Source organism: Xiphophorus hellerii, chromosome 18, assembly GCF_003331165.1.
Source record: "Xiphophorus hellerii strain 12219 chromosome 18, Xiphophorus_hellerii-4.1, whole genome shotgun sequence".
Classification (NCBI taxonomy): domain Eukaryota; kingdom Metazoa; phylum Chordata; class Actinopteri; order Cyprinodontiformes; family Poeciliidae; genus Xiphophorus; species Xiphophorus hellerii.
In genome coordinates this window covers 21,609,744-21,630,473 of record NC_045689.1, presented here as the reverse complement: position 1 = coordinate 21,630,473, position 20,730 = coordinate 21,609,744, and the positions used below count along the sequence as shown (strand labels likewise).

At 39.6% G+C, this 20,730-nt stretch overlaps 1 protein-coding gene across 19 annotated transcripts in view; it reads left to right on the top strand.

The window, feature by feature from the left end:
- Positions 1 to 20,730, top strand: part of elna (elastin a) — a 67,142-nt gene that overhangs the window by 7,376 nt on the left and 39,036 nt on the right. For 18 of the 19 annotated variants that reach the window (XM_032545953.1, XM_032545948.1, XM_032545936.1 and 15 more), the window contains exons 2-5: positions 7,214 to 7,282; positions 7,514 to 7,561; positions 9,984 to 10,085; positions 10,248 to 10,274. In XM_032545953.1, the coding sequence (XP_032401844.1) occupies positions 7,214 to 7,282; positions 7,514 to 7,561; positions 9,984 to 10,085; positions 10,248 to 10,274 (246 nt within the window). The remainder of the gene's footprint in view (positions 1 to 7,213; positions 7,283 to 7,513; positions 7,562 to 9,983; positions 10,086 to 10,247; positions 10,275 to 20,730) is intronic. The other variant, XM_032545935.1, reaches the window with a different exon arrangement.

Here is a 20,730-nt window from a genome sequence, read left to right as displayed (position 1 = left end):
TCAGGAGTCAGATGTCTGCCATAAACATTTCTATAAAATCGAAATGTCTTGCACCAGAAGTCCATAAGTTTAGGGCAGGAGCAAAAGAGATGGTCCAGAGTCCCATCATCTGATTTACATTTGCCACAAGTTGGTGAGACACAGAGAAATGGTTTAGATTTGGAAAAGTGTAGCCGTTGGATAACTTTGAATTGAATAAGTTGCAGTCTAGAACTGATGGATCAGGTTTTAATTCTCGACAGACTCATCTGAAATTTCACCTATCGGAAGTCCAGACCTCTTTTATTTGTTTAGAAGGTGGGGTCGAACTGAAACAATTAACAAAATGAGAAATTAGCTTTTTAGAGGTAGGGGGCATTTTTACAAGCTCATAAAAGCTGTGCTGCTCAGGTTGGGTTTCAAAGTGAGGGAAGTGCTGCCTGACAGAATCACAAACCTGCAAGTATCTGAAAAAGTGGCTTAAAGGGAGACCAAATTTTTGATTGGAGTTGCATTAAGTATCCTTAATCCTTAAGATCCTTAATGACAGCTATGCCATTATTTAACCAGTGCTTAAAGACTACATCCGTTGTGCCAGGTTTAAAGGCTGTGCTCTGAAAAACGGGAGGATGGATGAAGAAATCCGGGAGACTAAGAACAATCCTTATCTGCTTCAAAATCCTGAATGAATTGTTTTAGCACAAAATCAGTTCGAAAGGTAAAGAGAGATTGGAAAACAATGCATCTGCAAGAGAGAAAGCAGTAAGTGCTAAGGAGGAAAGGTTTTCATTCAGCGGCCAATTGGGCAATAGTGAGATATGAGGAAATGCTCCCAACCTCACTGAAGAGTTTCCTGTACGCAAGGGGCAATCACATCTAAATGACTTTTATAGAATCCTATTCTGAACCCGTCAGGATGATGTTCTGTTTCTGAACCACTGCGTTAGTTTCATGTCAGAGGCAACAGGGAGCAAACCTCCCAAATAATGCTGAGAATCATCAGCAAGATGTTTTAAGGAATTGACTGACAGGCTTTTGCTTTTCTTTTTGCACTGGGTCAGCATTGGGTTTTGTCTTCGAACTGTCTCATGCATAGCGTCTTTGCAGTCTTTTTCTTATTATTGAATTGTGGACGCTGTTCTTAACAGAAGGAGGTGAAAACTCCTGTGCTTTAAATGTTGTTCTTGGAGAAAATTTGGGAGAGATTTTTACACCCACTCATGGGAAGATTTATGACTGTTCCATATTTTCTCACTTCCTCCAGAACGATAACTGTCAGTGATTTGTTTTTTTATCTGTTCTTCAATTTCTGTAGATCAGTGTATGAAGGTGTTGGATTTTAAGATTTTTTTAGACTACTTTGTGTGGTTACACTGCCTATGTTAAATTATTTTTGATTGAACAGGTCATGTAGTTTTGTAGTTTGGACATGGTGTGGCTACAGGAACTGAACCCAAAAAATGTGGTTAATCACATAATGTAACAAGTGGGTATATTTTATTTTATTTTTTTACTTAGGGCCAGATTGGTATGGGCAACTCTATTTCTCTTAACACAAAGCATTTTGATTTAAAAATAGTATTTTGTATTTGATCAGGTTGTCTTGTGTTAAAAATTTGTTTGATATGAAACTTTTACAAACAAACACAAAAAAAACTGAGGAAATCTGTAAGAGGGCAAAATATCTTTTTCACAGTTCTGTATACATGGAAACTCTGATAGGTTGTGTGTTTGTGATTTCCTTGCACATGTATTCAATTCAATGGTGTGAGTAGTTGTGTTGCTGAATCTGAAGAAGTGATAAAAACATTTCACAGCAATTTCCCTCAAAATTGACCAAATTGTCAATTACGATCATGTTGTGTAAACTGTTTATTCAAGCAGAACACCACCATCTGTCTTTATTTCCCCATGTATACTTCGTTTGCACCCACATTAATTTGTTTTGTATCCCTACAGGGAAAGTAATTGTCATCCCTAGCAGTCAACCATTAAACAACCACAGCACAAGGATTGGGGAAATGTCAAATTACTCACCAGGTTGTTGTAAATGAACTAAAACACACAAAGAAGGGTTGTAAAAATTGCTGTTAACATGGGAGGTACTGTGGAAAAACACATCATTGGCTTTAGTTTGATCCGAAAACAAAACAAGTTCTGACTTAAAATTTCCAAACATTTTTATGTTCAGTCATTAGCTTTGGGTGCAGCAACCCATATAATCCATAAAATAATGTTCCAGTTAGACTTTGTAGTAAATCATCTATTTTTAATGCTAAATTATTTTGCCAGCTAAACAGATAATAAACACATCGTCTCTCTGTTTTCCACTCTGACATTTAGAACATGGCATAGATCAGAATTAAATGTGCATACAGCTGGGCAGAATTAATTTTATTTTCTTTGATCCTTTTTGGTGAACTTCATCTCTATTTAGAAAAAAATCTAAATCAATAGCTTTCCAATACCATTAGAGTCAATAGCACTTGTTCCTAAATTTGCCTCTCTGGTTTTTGCAATAAACTGAATGAAGTAACTTGGTTTAGACTTGTGTATTAGTTTACATGTATGAAATTGCAATAACAAAATTTAGAACATCAACCATCAGTACTCATGTTCATCTAAAAATAAGTCACACTGTTTGGTATTGATCTTGTATTTCGGTGGCATTACAGAGATGTGCAGCAATAAATGCACATCTGTGATGAAGCGTTTTACTTTCGGTCCAAAATGATGATCATTATGTGTGTAAAAAAAAGAAAAAAAGGAGACTGTGACATCATGTAAACACCTATTAGAGAAGGCTGTTTAATTTTTCACAACCCTCAGCACACACCATCGTCATCTCAATACACTCTCAACTCACTTAACCAAAAACATAGTGCATCATAGAGAATACACTTAGATGTGAAAGAAGGGAATATTCCTCAAAATTAGTTCAATTTCAGAACACAGAGAAAATTGAAGCTGACGGTTTGTCTTTTTTCCAAGAAACACTGTGACAACAACTTTGCTCCTGTAACTTCCTCGGTACCTCAGTATTAGATGAGGGGTGAAGCAAAGGAGAAATAGTTGGAAAAGTTCTCTAGGTTTATTGTGAAGCACGGTAGCAGATCTGACCTGTTTCTCTTCCAGAGGCCATTTAAAACGTGTTACAGTGCAAAGTCTCGAGAAACACTAGGACAGTAAAATAAAAATGCGTTGTCATCTGGAGATGTTATGCAAAGAGAAATTGTTAATTTTGACAGATGTTGCAGGGGAAGTTCTGTCCTACTGGCAAAATGAGTTTTAGAAATGTTAATTGCAAAGAGTGTCAATAAATCTGGATAATTTTGAGGGGGAAAAAAGCATATGTGTATTTAAGCAAAGATAGATTTTTTTTAATGGTTCAGAGTAGGATGATGCCACTGCATAACAGATGAAACAATGTTTAACACTTGTAATTTTACTTTAAATCTTACTATAATTTTAATCAAGAGTGACTGACTCAAGTCATTTTGGTCTCTTATTTGTGAAGCTTTATAGTTGTCAAACTTAGCTACAACTCAAACAGTAAACTCTTGACCTGAGTTAACTCCTGCATAAATTCAGCATCATCTGATCTCTTTTCCTGGATAGTTTTACCCCCTGAAACACATTCCAGCTTATTCCCGTGACCTGGTTGAGTTCTCCAGGAATGCAAGTGGTGCATGGTGACTTGAATTAAAATGATCAGGAGACAATTTTTTAAAATTCTTCTCCTGACAAAAGTCAGCGTTTGCCATCTTTGTGAACTTCATGCACTCTGTAAGAATGCCCCAGCAGCGAGACATGGCTTTTAAGCTAAAGGAAAAAGTGCTGCTCACAGACTCGAAGTTTCCACTTTCCTGCCAAGACAGGAAATCCTTCTTTTGAATGTAAAACGAAAGAGCGAAAATGAGAACAATCACTCCACACCAGTCGTCAGTTAAGGACTATACAGTATATGATCTATTCGAAAGGACAAAATGTCAGATGCTCATAAACACAGATATTACATTTCTCACAGATGTTACATTTATTGTTTTAGTTTCAGTTTTTTAGTCTGCAGGATTTTCAGTTCTTTTAGGTCAGTATTGCAAGGCCAAACCACGGGAAATTTGAGCAACTCTACCATTGTTTAGCTCTCTGATCTTCTAAATTATTTGCTCATTCATGAAATCATGCACAGCTGTCACTGTAACTGTTGCCATTAACACGTCTGTTCGGAGAAGCCACATTCTCCCGGTTTCAACGTAATCAGGCTGACTGTAAGCCCTCTTTGGCTCCCTGCTGAAGAAAAGATTTTGTTCATGATCATGAGCAGATGTCCTTCCGATTAGATTGTGACCACATATTTGCTTTGTATAAAGGAACATTGTTGTTCTTTCAATTTACGAAAGATCGTTGGTGCATCAGCACATTTCAATGGCATCCCAGCGTGTTTTCTTTCTTATAGGGCATATATCAGTTTTTCTGTATAATTTTGCAGCTTATAGCTCATTAAAGTTACATTAGCTCTATGACAGAAATCAAGATTTAAAAAAACAAACAAGGTGTAAAAAAGTTGAAAGGTGCCCAAGAGTGATGAGGCTATGCTTCCATTGCTTAACTCGGGGATCAACCCAAATCACAAAGTCCACCCAAGACATAAGGAGTGATAGAAAAGCCTGCAGCTCAGATTTGAGAAAGCAATTTTCTCAAGTGGGAAGCAAGAAGTCAGAAGAAAATGTTCTCTGAGTACACTGTGGTGAGCCCAGTGTGCCTATAATTTATGACAATAGTGAACGACTGTGACGAAAACCGTTCAAAACACTAAAATTCTGGCAGTGTTCAGGTTAGATGTTGCAATAACGGTGTTCTGACCAGCGTTGTTACTCTGCTGCCCATGGGGGGCAGCACTTCATCTATCTGTCACCAGAATACTTCGTATTAATGAGCCATGCAATGATTGTTAAGTCTCACTTTTCTCTGCATATGTTCAATCCATATTTTACTTGTGACGGCAAAACTGCCCCACAGTAACATAACTTTCTGCTAATGCTACACCTGTGGTTGAAGGAAGAGTAGTTAAAATACTTGAATGGCATCTTCTATCAAACGTTCGCTTCCTCATAAGAATCATGAGGAAGAGCAAAAACATACAGCTTATTAAACATCAATAAGCTGATGTTTATTGATGTAACACAATAAACATCAGCTGATGCTTTGTACTGAGAAGTGCAAGATGTTTTACATTTTAAGACATTAACAGCTAGCCAAAGTGCTGCTCAAGGTATAAAGTCACCAGCACACATGGAGCAGGCCACTTCGGGGACATCAGGCTCCTGTCCAGCAGGGTTCCCACTTCCTCCCTGAGTCCTCCCTTTCGCTCTTACAAAACGGTCACTGAGAGAGCGCCACACTTTTCCTCCAGGAGTTTTTTTTAGCCATTTGACAGTCTTTGAAGTTATTTAGCGAAGTCTTGTAAAAACTTGACATAATTCCTCAATGCTTTTGATAATCGTTCCTCAAAACGTATTCACGCCCCCCTGTGGATTCACGCACCAGACAGTGGAAGCAGACTGGTTAAACTGAGACATCAACATTGCAATCTGAGCGCCTTTCCACACTAAACATAGCAACAAACTTCTGACCAGTCACACAACTCTTTGCACAAAGATGTGCCTTATCGTTCAACCCAGGCCCGGTGTTGACTTTGGAAGATGGATGCCTCTCTGTGAACAAAAATGATGCAATTTTCGTCACGCCGTCTGGATTAAGTCGACTGAGTTTCCTCCAATGAAGTATGTGGGAGCATTTGCTTTCATGGAGCTTCCCCCATGTTTCCTGTTCATGCAGAAGCACTCACATTTTCATTTTTCTGTGGACTGACACACAACCACTCGTCCTGTTAACATATTTTATCAAGAAAATAATAATTTTTCTAGACAATGCTGTTACAGGTACTACATTGTCACCGATATGTGGAACTATCTTTCTGTCTTGCAGGACATGAATCCAAAAGGCTTGTTTTCGTTTCTGAAGAAGGGTTTTAAGTTTACATGTTGGCTTTGTAAAATATTGTAAAAGCTGACAGTGATTTAGGAGTTTCATCCTTTCTACATTTTTATTCATTCATTATAAAAACACGTCTTCACACGTCATAGAAGATGGCTCATATTTTTTCATGCTGAATGCCTTCTCAATGGCACTTTCTTTTCATTTCCTGAGCCTCAGCTGTCCAATAAAGCAATGTGGGATTTCATCATGGCACTAACCGAAGGTATATTACACATCTCATTAGTGAAAAACTCGTAGCCATCCTGGATTTAAATGTGCTAAGGCAGGAATCCACTTAATCAAACTATGTAGGTTTTACGTTTTTTAGGTGTCATAAATATCCCTGCTGGTAGACCAGACAGTAATGCCTTGTAATGTTCTTCCCCTAACGGCCACAGCCAGTGTGAAGGACTGAGTTCACACAGTCTTCTCTAATAAACACATGAACGCCTTTGACATGTGGTTTAAATTAATTGGTCTCCCAGCACATGTAGGAGCCATTAGGCATAATCACTGTGGTCCGACTGCCCTAGCTCTCTCATTTGCATTGTGTTTTTTTGATACGAACCAGCTTTTTCAGAATATACTTTTGTAATTTAGGCATTAGCTCACCCGTCCCATCGGATTTAGTTGTTATTTGTCCCAGAACAACCAGTAATTCTTTTTAATCCTCTTTGCAAAAAAAAACAGAGGTTCTTCTGCTGTTGGTGTTCGTTGCACACATGAGGCCATCACGTCTAGAGTCCCGAGCGATCATCTGAGGAGTTCCAGCCAGAGACAAAGCTGTGGGGGATAACGCAGGTGGGGGTTGACGGGATGCTGCTGCAAATTCCTCGACCCAAAGCTGCAGTGCCTCATCAGTATGAGAACAATTCAACAGGACTCTTCTGAAAATCCATGAAGTTCTGCTTTCGCTCCGACTCCAGCAGCTTTCACCTTTCGCCGTGCACTTCATCACAGCTGTGATGAGCCCCAGATGTGATCATCAAGGACAAACTTTAGTGGTTCTACTCGGTTCCAGGCTGATGAATGTGTTTGAGAATGTTTGCCTAATAAATGGGATTCTTGTTTAGAAATAAAAACTATTAGAATGGAAATGGGGGGAAAAGAAAAGTGGTGACTGCCTGATAAAGTTTCATTCTGACATACAGCACACTGATGATTAAAAGGTTTTTTTTTTCGATGTGTGTTGCAGGTGTGTATGTGCCACCTGGTTCTGGATATAGACCAGGCGCTCCTTTGCCAGGGACTGGCTATTTTCCAGGTAACAGAAAACAACTCCAGCAAACTAATCTGTTTGTCTTTAGAGGGCTATTAAACCACTGTAGAGGAGAAAACATGAGGTACAACATGTATGCAGCTGATTTAATTTTCTAAATCCCTGTTGAGTTGTATGACGTTAAAGATTTTGATGTTTGAAGATAGTAAACCCAAAATAAATGTCTGTATTTAGGTTTTGTTCCAAATTTTTAACTTGAATCTGTGATTCTTACAGGGTCAGCTGGAGGTGGTCCTGCAGGCTATAAACCAGCAAAACCTGGAGGTAAGTGGAAGAGACTTTGGATTCAGGATATTTACTATCTCAAACCATTATTTTTAGTAATCTGGTTTAAATTAGATGAGTTAAAATGTAAAGCTGCATATTTTATGAGGTACTCTAAATATGCTTTTCTTTATTCTCATTATTTTGATAATAAAGTGGTCAATGCTTCCACTGGGCTTGCTGCAAAGCTGCACACATTCTGTCTGCTGCTTGTCACTTCACACATCTATCACTCACAAGTCTGCAGCACAGCTCAATTTAGCAGCAGGTCACACTCTGTATTCATGATACAGAGCTGGCCAGCTTTCAGCTCCCATTTGCTGAACAAGTTTGACCCTGTGCAGCTTTTGAAAGCCAAAAAATATTAAAGCTACGGCTGCAGGAAGACTGCTGTGACCTTTGAACATTTGACATCTTTATGTTTGTTGGAACATTCAGCAGTTGAACAAACACAAGGTGGAACAGTTTGCTGCTGTGAAGAGAAGTGGTCCTGTTAGCAGTCAATGGTTTGTTCAGATCATAAAGTACCTTAGATTTACTTCTTATATTGAGAATCTACAACTAATTTACTGCAGTGTTAGTGAATAAATCAAGCATCCACAGACAACCACTGTGCTAAAAGGATAGTTTACTTTTTTAAGTTTTAAAGAGTTTTTCAAGACATTGATTAATCTTACCAATGGTAGATTACTCACTCAACTCAAAATGATGCAAAGAAACATTCATTTTGCAATATGTTTATTTTAGAACATTATTAAGGACCAATTACAAGTCTCTCTTCAGTATAAATTACTCAAGACGCAAATAACCACCAACTAGAAAGTGATGCAAGGTTTTAAATCAGCATTTTGGATGCCTGAGAAGTTAATAGCTGAAGAAAACTTCATTCTTTTTATGAAAACACTTTCAGGTCCCCCTTCTTAACCTTTACTGTCCTAAATTTAAAATCTCCGCCTCGCTATATTTGCTTATTTTAATTGTACGCAGTTCTTAATTTAAATGTCCTGTGAGTAAATATATTTGCCCATTTATCAGTAACAACTTTGGAACTATTGGAACTTTCAATATCTAGCGAGTTATTTTCGCAATTTACCATCTATTAAAAGAGCGCCCCCTCAGATTAATGCCACTCCCTGTTACCGCGAGGGTGAAATTACCGTAATAACCCAATATTGGCTGGAAAGCGCAACGTCTCTCCTTTCAGAAACCGTTGGAATTTTTTAGATAGCGCAAAGTGTGGCAGAATTACGGCACTGCACATTTGGCTGGATCGCCGACGCTACGTTTTAGGACTAGTGTGTGATTAAAAACACAATGTTCGTCACTCCATCGGAGTTGACTTTTCCACTCGGAAGCTTTTTAACGACCTTGTAACCCGTCCAATGGCAAAAGAGTTGAGAGGTTTTCTCCTGACAGTATTAACTCGGAGTTGGGTGTGACGTCAGACCTAAGGTAACAGCGTTCTAGTTAAGAAGTCGAAATTTCAACATGGCGACGCCCAGCGACTACGCAGCATCTCTTATGAACATCATTGATTAGTTCAGTTTAGAGATGCAAGCGCTACATTAACGTTAGAGGCATTGTTACGTGTGTCCTGTAAAATAAGCATGTTTTCCACCACATCTTACTGCCGTTGTTGCGAGGAGCGGCCATATTGAAACATGAAGTCGACCTTACACGTCGTAACTGGGGGTAGTTGGGAGTTGCGCCCAGTTCCCCAGTGGGGAAACTTTGGAGGGCGTTCCGGTTGATTTTTTCCCGACTGGGAAGTTGTAATTTCCCACTTCCGAGTACAACTGGAACTAAATATCAGGTTCTGCCTCCTCTGAGAAGGATCTTATGACCGAATTGAGAAGATCCTAAAAGTGCTCCTTCCATTACCTAAGAACAATGCTTGTCAGCGTCAACAGTTGCTGCCATAAACAATACTGACCCTTAGCTGGTCCCTGCTTTCCCTTTCTGAGTCGTTCAACAGTTTTCCAGAACTTTATTGAGGTCAACCAAAAGCCCTTCTCCATATTCTCTCCAGATTCCACTTACACCCAAATTGTTGCGTTTGCAGCCACAATAGCTGCAGTCTTTCTTCCCACCTGGTGCCAGTTTGCTGTTTCAGGAGTCCCAAAGAAAACTTAAACCCTGAAGGTTATTTTTCTTTAGTGGACGGCTCCCAACGCTAGTGTCCACAAACACGTTTTTCTGGTTCCTACCAGGTCAGACATCCTAACTTACAGGTAATAGTTCCTGAAAAACTGAATGAATAAAGAATACCGCAAATCCTGTTAACATGCTCAGAGCAAGACAGTTGTTCTCTTCAGAATAGTTAAGTCAGATATAATTTTTGTTGTCATTGTGATATGTAAAATTCAGCATGGTTTTAGTATTGATTCTGATTGCAGTCACACATGTGCTTGTTTGAACCCAGCAGTAGGAGGTTATGGCGGTGGAGGCCGAGGAGCTGGGACCGGCGGTTTGGTACCAGGAGGAGTGGGAACGGGCAGCCTTGGCTACGGAGGGCTGCCAGCAGGTATGATGTTGGATTTGTGGCCTGCAAACAGGCCATAAATCTTTATCAGTTGTAAACAAACTAAATCAACTTGTGAATTGTGTGTATTGGCAGAATAAAATATTTTTGTACCAAAGATTTTATGCAATTCACAAAAACCATGCTTCCCCCCCCCCCCAACAGGACAAGGAGGAAAGCCTCCAAAACCAGGTAAGTCTCAGAGGTTTATACAATCATTTTCCTGTTTTATGAAACTTTTTTTTATTTTTACTTGGATGCATGTTACGGCCGTTAAAGATTATGAAGTTGGAAGATGTGTGTTAATGTTGCCTTCTTGCTCAGTTTCAACAACGCAGACAATCAACATGGAAACCTTCTCTCCATAACTTGCAACACGAAAGGAAGGAAATCTGATGTATTGTTATTGAATTGATAAAGGAGCCTAATGTGTAGACGTCAATCCCGTCAGGTTGCCCAGGGGTTCACCGATGCAGGCGAACGGGTCTTTGGGGTTGTCACCAAGTTTTTCTTATTGCCTGGTGTGAGTTTGTTTTTTCTGGCCTCGCAGCTGTTCAGTGCATCCTGAGTGGGAGCACTGTGGGTGCCAGCGCTCCTTCACCTCTGCTGTAACAGGAGCATTAGGGAACTGATGGTTGTCAGAATGCAAACAGTCATCTGCAGCTGCCAAACAATGGTGCCAAAGCACTGATTAGTGTTATTGTAATCTTAGAGCTTTACAATATATGGAAACCTTCTTGTTGAAACTGAGCATGGCCCTTTTCTTCGATACTTGTACTGTAAATATTTTCCCTTCTGTATTTTAGTATTCGCCCATATTGGTGCTTTAGTGGTGTTTAGCTATTGGTTAATTTCCCCAAGCGCAGCTGATACAATCTCAGCCCACCTCAGTGTGTTTAGAAAGATAAGGAACCAGGCAATAATCTTGTAGTCCTGATTACACACAGAGCGGGTTACAGAAGGACCCGCCACACCCCGTCCTCCAACATGACTTTCCAGAGGGCCATTTGGTGAAAATGAGCTAATATCCGGCATGGAGCGGAAGTTGATTTTGGCTGCTTGCTGCAGAGCATTCCTGGAGAAATATTTCAAACTTTCGAGCGACCCACCCCTCTCCTTGCACGGTGCGCTTGGAAGATGTTGAATTTTGTGAGAAAATAGGAAACAAAGTGTATTAAAAGCTTGTTTTTATTTTCTAATCATTGCACTTTTGGATCTGTGCATTGGCAATCATCATCCATGCTAATCCCAGCTATGACGAAAAATCAGAGCGGTAATTAAGGCCTTACGGACTTTTGAATTCAAGGGAAAGGCTTAATGAAAGTTTTATTTCTGCTCCAAAGCAGCACAGTAATCAAATGTTAGTGCTGGTTTTAATCAGCAGGACGTTTAAATCCATCAGAAGGATTATTCTTAAGATCATCACTTTACAATGCCTTACAAAAGTTTTCAAACCTCTTGAACGTTTTCATTTGTTTGTCACTTTGCAACCACAACCCTCAGTGTTTTGCTTTGTGGTTTTATGTGACAGACCAACAAAAGCAGTACATAATTGACAAGGAGAAGGAATCTTTTTTTTTTTTTTTGCTTTGTTTTTACATGCTTTACAAATAAAAATCTAAAAAGTGTGGCATGCACATGTTTTCATCTCCCTTTGGTCAGTACTTTGTTGAATGACTTTTTGCTGCAGTTCCAGGTTTTTTTTAGAGGCAATGTTTCTACCAGCTTTAGACACAAAGAGACTTTTTTTCTTCCCTAATTTTTCCATGCACAATAGCGCATGCTGAGTCCACTTGGATATGGAGCGTCACTAAACATAAACTTTTCTCTTAAAACAGATCCTCAACTGCATTTGGGCTTTGACTATGCCATTTTGCATAGGACAATGTTTGATCTAAAGGATTCCAGTGTAGCTCTGACTGGATGTTTACGTTTGCTGGAGGTAATACTCCTTCCCAAACCCCAGTGTCTCGTGTTGTGCAGCATCTCACAAATTTTCTATCAGAGTTACCCCTTCTTTATGTTTATTCTCCATCCAATCAGTTGTGACTAGCTCTCCTGACCTTCACTGTTTCACTGATTGATGCACTTCTTTCCCAGTCAGTCAGGCTTAGGTGGACGGCCATGTCTCGGTTTGCAGATGATTTATACATCATCTGAAATCTATTTTCAGATGAAGGACTGAATGCTTGGAATATTGTTTTATAATCTAATCTTTTTAAAACATAATATCTTTCTCCCTCTTCTGTCTGCTGTGTTCATTGGTTTTCACTAGTATTTTCTGAAAATCCTCTGAGGCCTTTTATAGAACGGCCAGCTTCCTTCTGAGACTAAATTGTTATTAATTTAGAGGGGTTTGGATTTGAAGTGCAAGTACAAACCCCAATTTTCAGATTTTTTATCTATATAAACTTTCTAAACTCTTGTAACATTTCGCAATTATGCACTATTATTTGCTAAGACCCTAATAAAATACACTGACGTACTGTATGTGGCTGCAATGCAACAAAATGTGAAAAGGTGGCATGAATAGATTTGCGTGGGTTTCAATTGGCTGGTGTGGATTTGCCTACACCTGAAGTTTTTCTAGCTGTACAGACATGCAGATCACCTGTTGGCAAACCTCACTGAGGCTCAATCAGATCCGTCGGTGTTTGGTTGGTGCAGTAGCAAAAAGCCTGATAAAACAATTTGCTACCAGAAAACCTAAAACTGATTCAATGTTTAATCAGCATTCAGAGTCCCATTGTTGTGGATACCTGCATGCACATAAAGAGCTGCCAGTCATTTTAGGCATAATCCATGTAACAATTTTGCATTCCACATGTGCACCTTGCATGGCCTGTAGCAGAGAACAGCAGCTGGATGTGTGAGGAGCGTGACTACAGTGATTTGCACCACAGCTCGTGCAGAACCTTGTAAATGTTACACTAATTGTGAAGCCTGTCAGCTCTCCGCTTTGACAGCGCACCGAAAGCTGCAGCCTTGTTCTTATAAACAGCTGTTAAACATTGCATATTTTCCTGTGTTGCTGCGAGCAAAGGTGGATCCAGCACTTGCGGCATAATTACAAGAAGTTGGCTGTTGCAAGTACGCTTCTTGTCTCTTTCAGGCAACTTGAAGGTAGTTAAAATGATACACGGAGTTTACTGTTGGTGGTTGCTTTATTACACCAATACAGGACCTTGTTCTAAGATGTAAGAAATGTGTCTGGAGAGGAGAGGGATTTACAATAGAGTCTGTGTTTTTGTTCAGCATGTCAGCCTGAAGTCCAGAGTGAAAATCATCTTTGTATCTCTAATATTTTGCCAATTTCTATTAATAAAGGGATTCCTCAAGTCTACACGTGAGAGAAATCTTTCATTTCTCTATTGACCATTAGATTGATGTGCATTCAGCTTTTGATCCGAGTTTAAACTCTCAAACCCTGGACCAGAAAAGTTCCTGCTGCGTCCTTCAAAATACCAGCTGCTTGATCAATTCAGTGACATTTATTTCAGTTCAATGTACTTAATTCACTCCAGCTCAGATTATTTTGTTTTTCTGCCACAGGCTAGCTACAAAAAGTAAAGTTTGAATACATATCAGGTTGCAGATACAGATGGGAGTTCATTAAAATCTAACTGCGATTCATTTTTCTAATGATAAACCTTTTAAAATCCACAAAGTACAATTTAGTATAACATTTACATTTCAGCAGTTTCTGCAGATCAAAAATGCAGTTTGGCCTGAGAAGATGGAGCTCCATTAAAACACTGCAGGTTATAATTACTTTATCCCCTGTTGAATTTATAAGTTTACTCCCTTGAAAAAAAAAGGAACAGTCTCAAATATTTATGATACCTTCAATTTAATGTGGAGAGACAGAGCGTCAAACAAAAATCCAGAAAATCACATTAAATGAAAGTTTATTACGTCTCTGCATGTCGCTGAATAAAATGTTTGATCCTGAAGCAAAATATGACTTAGAAAATGGTGGAAAAATCTTTGTTGGCAAGGACATCATAAGACCATTTATTGTAGGTTGTCACCAAGTGTAACAGCCCATCTCTGGTGGTATTTTGGCTCAGTCCAATTCACAAGAACTATAAACTTCAGCTGCCTACACCGATTTCCCATTGAACTGAGCTTAGGAGAGTGACAAGGCCACACCAGAACCTTGATCATTTGCAGTCTGTGCTGAATCATTGTCTTGCTATGAAACCCAACAGAGAAAACCACCTTCAGTGATCAAGTTGATGAACTAAGATTCTCGTTTAGCATGTTATGGTCTCTCTTTTTGAACACAGCAGATTGAGTTGATGCTGAAAAGGTTGATTTTAATCCAATCTTAACAGCAGATCTTTCAGATCCTCTCGTGAGTTTTTTAAATATTCAAAGTCCACATTTTCCATTTCAGGGGGCTTCAAAGTTGGTGAAACATACACGTTCGAGTGACCGTTTCTAACCTTGACATAAATCATTGATCTGTTTTGAAGGTGAAAGGTTTAAATATGTACCAATCAGAGATTTAAGGCTCAATCTTTTTTATATTTGAATTTCAAAAAGATTTTCTCTTTAAAAAAAAAAAAGACAAATTAAAAAGGCACTAAAAATAGTTTTTCTAGGCTTCTTGTTGTGATAAGTCATTAAATACGTATATTTGCAACAGAAGCAATGCCAAACAAAATGGGTGTTGCATAAAGTGAATAAAGACAAAATGTTTATGAAAATTGAAGGATGGATGGACGGATCTGTCTTCAGCATCTTTTTTTTAGGAATTGGCATAATGAATGACTGATTCTTCCAGCTGTGTTCTTCAGAGAACGAACAGTTCGACCCAAACTCTCCCGCATCCCTGGCAGATTTTCATTTAAAGTTTTCATTTAAACAATAAGTTTTCTGCTTAATATAAATCAGATGAGACTCTGTGAAAATTATTTTTATCATATGTGTAAAACAATCCTTTTTTCTGTTTTACAAATGGGTAAAACGATACAGAGTATCAGTTTTTACATTTGCTTTCATTTACACCATATTAGAATCTGGCATTTTCAAACTAATTTACACACTTCTCAATATTCAGTGGAAAATGTTTGTTGTATATTTGACGAACATCTTGCTGCATGTTTCCACTGTTATTTTGATGATTTATCTTTCGTGTTGAGCTTCAAGCCACTGAGGCTGGAAGGTCTCTTTGTCATAACCCTAATCTGTGGTTCCCTCCGCAGATTATCAGAGTCAAATCTGATCTGACCAGACCGGTCCAAAACGTTAATGCTACCTCAAGTCAAAAGAAACGTGGGCAAAATTAAAAGATTACTCTAAATCTAAATCTGCCAGGGGTATGAATAATCTCTGGTTATTTACAGGCCATTATCTTAATTTTGAAGATTTCCAAAGAGCTGCAAAAGTCAACATGGTCCATGCCAGACAGCTCAGAAAAAGAAAATAGAGCTGCTTATCCATTCAGCCTTTCTGGTGCCTACTGAAGTCGACTACGGATCAGTTCCGTCATTCTCCGATTCATAAACTTCAGGTACAGAGCAGGTATAAATTGACTTCTCTTAGCCAAGAGCTCGTTTCTGTTGCTGGGTGAAATTAGTAGAAGGACTGAATTAAGCCAGCACCCTCTGAAACCTTTCTCCTTTTTTTTATAGCAGCCTGAATGAATGGCTAACATGGCTCAACGGAAAATAAAATTTCAACAACAACTTACTCATTGAGAAGGGTTGCAGTTAGCGTAGCTTTTCTGTGATCTGGTATGTTTAATGATAAGAAAAAGACCAGAGGTCAAACTTTCAATTATGATCTCAAGTTGTTTCCTCAGTGCACCAGAGATTGAAACGCTCCTCTTTGGAAACAGTTTTTCACCCGATTCGCTCATTTCCAATCTGCAGATCTTAGTTCGAACATTAAGCTTTCACCTCTTGGTACTTCTTCAGATTCTGGTTCACATTATGGTCATTGTTTGAACTAACACCAAGTGACCTCATGTTCTTCATGACAAAGAGTAAGGGAAAAGGTGGAAAGATACAAAGATATGATAGACATTATGAGGACACACAGGGCGAGACTGTGTAATGCACAAAGGACGGGAAGGCCAAATAATACTTGTAATCAAGCCAAATGTCATATGCATATATCACTTCCTTTTCATCAAAACAGAATTATTTCCACATTCATTTGTGCAGCACACATACTTAGAGAGCCTGCTGAAAGAAAGAAGACGGATAGATTGAGGTGAGGACAAGAGAGTTTGGCCAAAAGAAGATGAGCTTGGAGGAGGTTTAGTGTCTGGAACGCACATGTTTTTCGTTACTAATGCTCAGACCCGTCGTCTGAGCTGCCAGAGGCCCCAAGGATCTGTATATGAATGCGCATGATCAGAATTATGCTCATAATCTTCATATGTACGCAGTTACAACTGTGACCGAACACGTTTGGACATACCAGCGTAAATAAGTAAAATTGTACTTCAGCCTGTCAGGGAGGCATGCTGTTTTTCTTTCAACACGATGGCAGCCATACACAGACATACTTGCTTATTCAAACAGACTGAAAAATGGCGGCATTCTCCCCTCATCTATCTTCTCACTTTGTGTCCCTAATCTGTCCAACATCAAATCTTTATCTGACGCTTTTTGTAATCTTGGAACCTGCACCGTCTGCAAGGGAAACTTTGTTTCAGCCGAGCCACAGCAACCCCACAGGACCTGGCCCACCCAGCACAGGCCGGCCCAAGCACATTGTTTGTTCACTTTAGAAGGTCCTTTTTGTTTCTTAAACCATATTTTTTGGATTATGTCACAAGTTTTTGTCGCAGACGTCTTCAAAAGTCTTAGCAAACTAATCTGGAGGAAAATAAGCAAATAGCGGCTCTTAATCTCTTCACCACAAAAATGTAAAAACCTGAATCAAGTGGCTGAATTCCCCCATCAGTATGTCATTCGGCTTTGCAGGGGCCTGGTAACGAGCCATTCGATTTAGGTGTGTTGGAGAAGTGACGCATCTAAAAGTTGTAAGACATATCTTTGGATCTACCAGTCGTTTTCTGTCGTAGTCCTCAGGATTTGCACTCTGTACTTCACGTCTCGGTTGTTTCCACATACCTAATTTAATTAAACGGGTGATTAACACGCTTCTGTTGCCGTTTTTGTTGTCCTGAGGAGGTAAGGAAACTATTAGGTTCAAGAATGCTGGAGCAGAGAAACATCTAACACGTGAAGGACAGTGTGTCCTGAGAACCACAACTCCATATTTTATAGGAATCCACAGCCGTGGGTCTTTAAAAATGCTAGACACTCTTACTATAAATAGCCCTTTAGAGATTGTGTGTTTGGTGCTTTCTACTTAACTTTATTTTTTTATTTTTATCAGCGGCATTGTTAAATCTCTTGTCTTGCTCTTAAATCCTCTCCTCCAACAGGCCAGGAGCTTGGATAGCTATCGTTATCCATCTGGAAGCACTATTTAAGTGCCGTTTATATGATGATGGGGAGAGTTTTTCTCTCTTATTTCCCTAAAAGCTTAAGAAAAACAGATCAGAAGCCAAAAAAGTGTGTTGCTTATTTTTAAGAGTGCACTTCAGACTGTTAAATAGGAGGAATGTTTTGTAGATTTGTGGAAGCCTATGTAAATTACAGAGCTGCTTGGGGTTTGAAGAGCTGGGAGGTCCGTGATATTTCACAAGCACTTTAGCTGTACAGTTTGAGTTTTCTTCTTCAATGACGATCATAGAAATCAATCTGATCATTGATTCCTTCACATCTAAAATGCGGTATTAAAAGCTAACCATGAGCCTGTACGGTTTTGATATGTTTATTTTTACTGATTTCCAAATGATTTGCTAGTGGAAAGCATTTTCTGTAAGTTTTGGTTGCTGTATAAACTCAGATGTCTTTTCTTTGTTCACTTTGTGCTCACAGTGATGTGAGTCAGTGTAATCATCTCATCTCAGTGAAGGATTTCTCTTGGATATTTCAGTATTTATCAGCTTCAGGGCTGGGCTAGATGACCTTAGGAATGAGCTATTTTTACATTACATCAGTGCTTGCCCTTCAGGCATCTGGCTTATCCTGTGTTGATTATCCATGCAGTAATATCTCTACATACAGCAATGTGAAAAGCTTTCAGCCACCTGACATATTTCTTCCCTTTATAATTAAAAAAATATAACTTGGTAAATAAATTTTTCATCTGTTAAGAGAAAAAAACTATGCTAAAGTAATTATCCTTGTCAAATTATGAATTAAGTGTGATTAACCAACTCTTTTGTTCAGCTTAAAAGGACACACCCAAGTCTAATTACTGCCAGATTGACAGAATCAGGTAAATCTTTTAAGTAGAACCTATTAGACAACATGAAGTAGGCAAAAAGATGCAAAAATGCAACACATCATGGGCCGATCTAAAAACATTCAAGAAGAGGGCAGGAAACAAAGTAAGGAAGCCAGTTTTGGGAAGTTGTTGTAAAGACTCGTAGGTAGTTGTTGCTACTAAAAGTGACCGAAGAATTTTGACGACAGTTTTGACGTTAACCTAACGTCAGCCTTTTAATTGGTACATATCGAGGGGGAGCTCGTCTTCCTTTTCAACCCAGACTTATCAGGAAAGCGTCCAGTGGATGCATGTGTGCACCATCTGTGCGATACAAAACAGGCACACTTGGCCAACATTGCATACCATGGCCACGGGCTGAGTTTGTTGACTGGTTTTCTCATCCTGTGTGTAATTTGCACAGTTGAACATCCCCGCAGATGGAACGCCGTGAACAGAAATGATCGGTCTTTCGAGCTGTTGTCCTCACATGTATCCAGTATGCTGCTGCTGCATACAAGCTGGAACCAGATGGTATGAGCTCTGGATAAAGGAGTCAAGGCTCAGTGTTGGCAGAGGAACTGTGACATTCCTTTTGGAGGTGGATAAAATGTGAAGTAAGACTCTCATCTCTTTGAGGAACAAGAAAGAGGGAGAAATGTTAGCATGACTTTAAAGTCTAAGCTCGATTGCGTTCTGCTCTGTCAGAGTTGCAGTGTAAACAATGACATCAGAGACGCTGCGGATCCGCATGGTGCTCAAATGAACTCAGCACAGACTAAAAGCAAGGAATGGAGCTCTTTTCCGCTGATGCATTTCGAATGAAGTTTGTGGTGGTGAGAGACCACGAAGTCTGGCTGAGGTCACCCAGCAGCAGGCGTCAGCGGGCATGGCAGCCGGGTTTGGCAGCACGGTGTTGGTGCTTGTAATCCCAGCATCATGCTGTGGTGACTTTAATGGTTGTGCTTAATTTGGAGCCCTTTCTAAGAATCACCCCAGTGCCTCGGAGTTGATATATATGTTTGATGCCCAATTTAGCTAGTGAGACTCTGGGTAAGATTGCCAAATTTCCTTCATCTGTGTTAGTTCCTGCTACGCAATGAAGCAAAGTGCTTTTGCTTTATAGTGTGATGTAGAAGAGCTCTATAAAATTTTAAATTGCCACCCAGAGCAGCTGAGATGGCAGATTTATTGCGCATATTTTTATCTGGACACTTTCCTAACCAAAGGAGAAGGAGACGGCCCCGGTCTGTTGATGGGACCTCTGGCAGTTTTGCGCTGGAAGGTCATCTGGCAGAGAGGGCGGTTCAGGCTTTGGGACCTCTCGTCGATCGTGTCAATGACTGCATGGAAAAGGAAACGAGAAAACAATAAAAGGCTTGCCGCCAAAGTCCGACTGGCTCACCCCAAGTGAGCGAGGAAAAGAGCTTCGGTGCGACTGTGTGAATGCATAATTAGTCCCGCATGTGTACAGTCCTGCTTTTTCCCAGTCCGATGCCCATGACTGACAGCGCACTGCACTTTGAGGTGACAAAGAGTAGGGGAGGTCACCAGAGAGGAAGCAAGGGAGAGCCTTAGTATGTCCACTTGTCTCACGCAATCTGGAATCACTGCGGCACCTCACATCATTCAGTTTCTGCGTCAACTTGCAAGAATGCAATCTATCCACCAACTTGGAAGGAAATAAGCATGATAATTTGATACTGAAAAAAATATGTCATCATAGTGACGGACATGATGAGGGGCTTAGTTTTTGAAGTGCAAATCTTCATTGGACCGTAGCCGAAGAAGAGTCTCACTACCTGTCAGTCACTGTGAACCGCTGATTCTCATTTGGCCTTCTGATTGCCTTTCAAGATTTGGTTCATCTACAAGAACATATTTGATTGCATTACATGAAAATACAACATTACAGAGCCTTGTGAAAGTGTTCCTGACCCTTCAACTCCCTTCCGTTTTGTCAAATTACTACCACAAATTTTAATGTGTTTATTGGGGTTTTATGTGATAGACCAACACAAAGTAGTGCTTAGTTGTAAAGTGGAAGGAAAAAGTGCATGGTTTATACATAAAAATCTAAAAAAAAAAAAAAAAACATATCTGTGGGTACATGCTAGTTCCCAAGTAAACACTTTAGAGCTCCTCTGTCTGCAATTGTAGTTGAAAGTCTGAAATGTTTTCCTATTTCTCTTTGCAAAACCCCTCAACTTCAGTAAATTGGGTGGAAAGCGACGGCTAACTCTTAACTTTCAAGTCCTATCATGGATTCAGGATTGGATTTAAATCTGGACTTTGACTGGGCCATTCTAGCAGCTGAATATACTTTGGTTTAAACAATTCCACTGTAGCT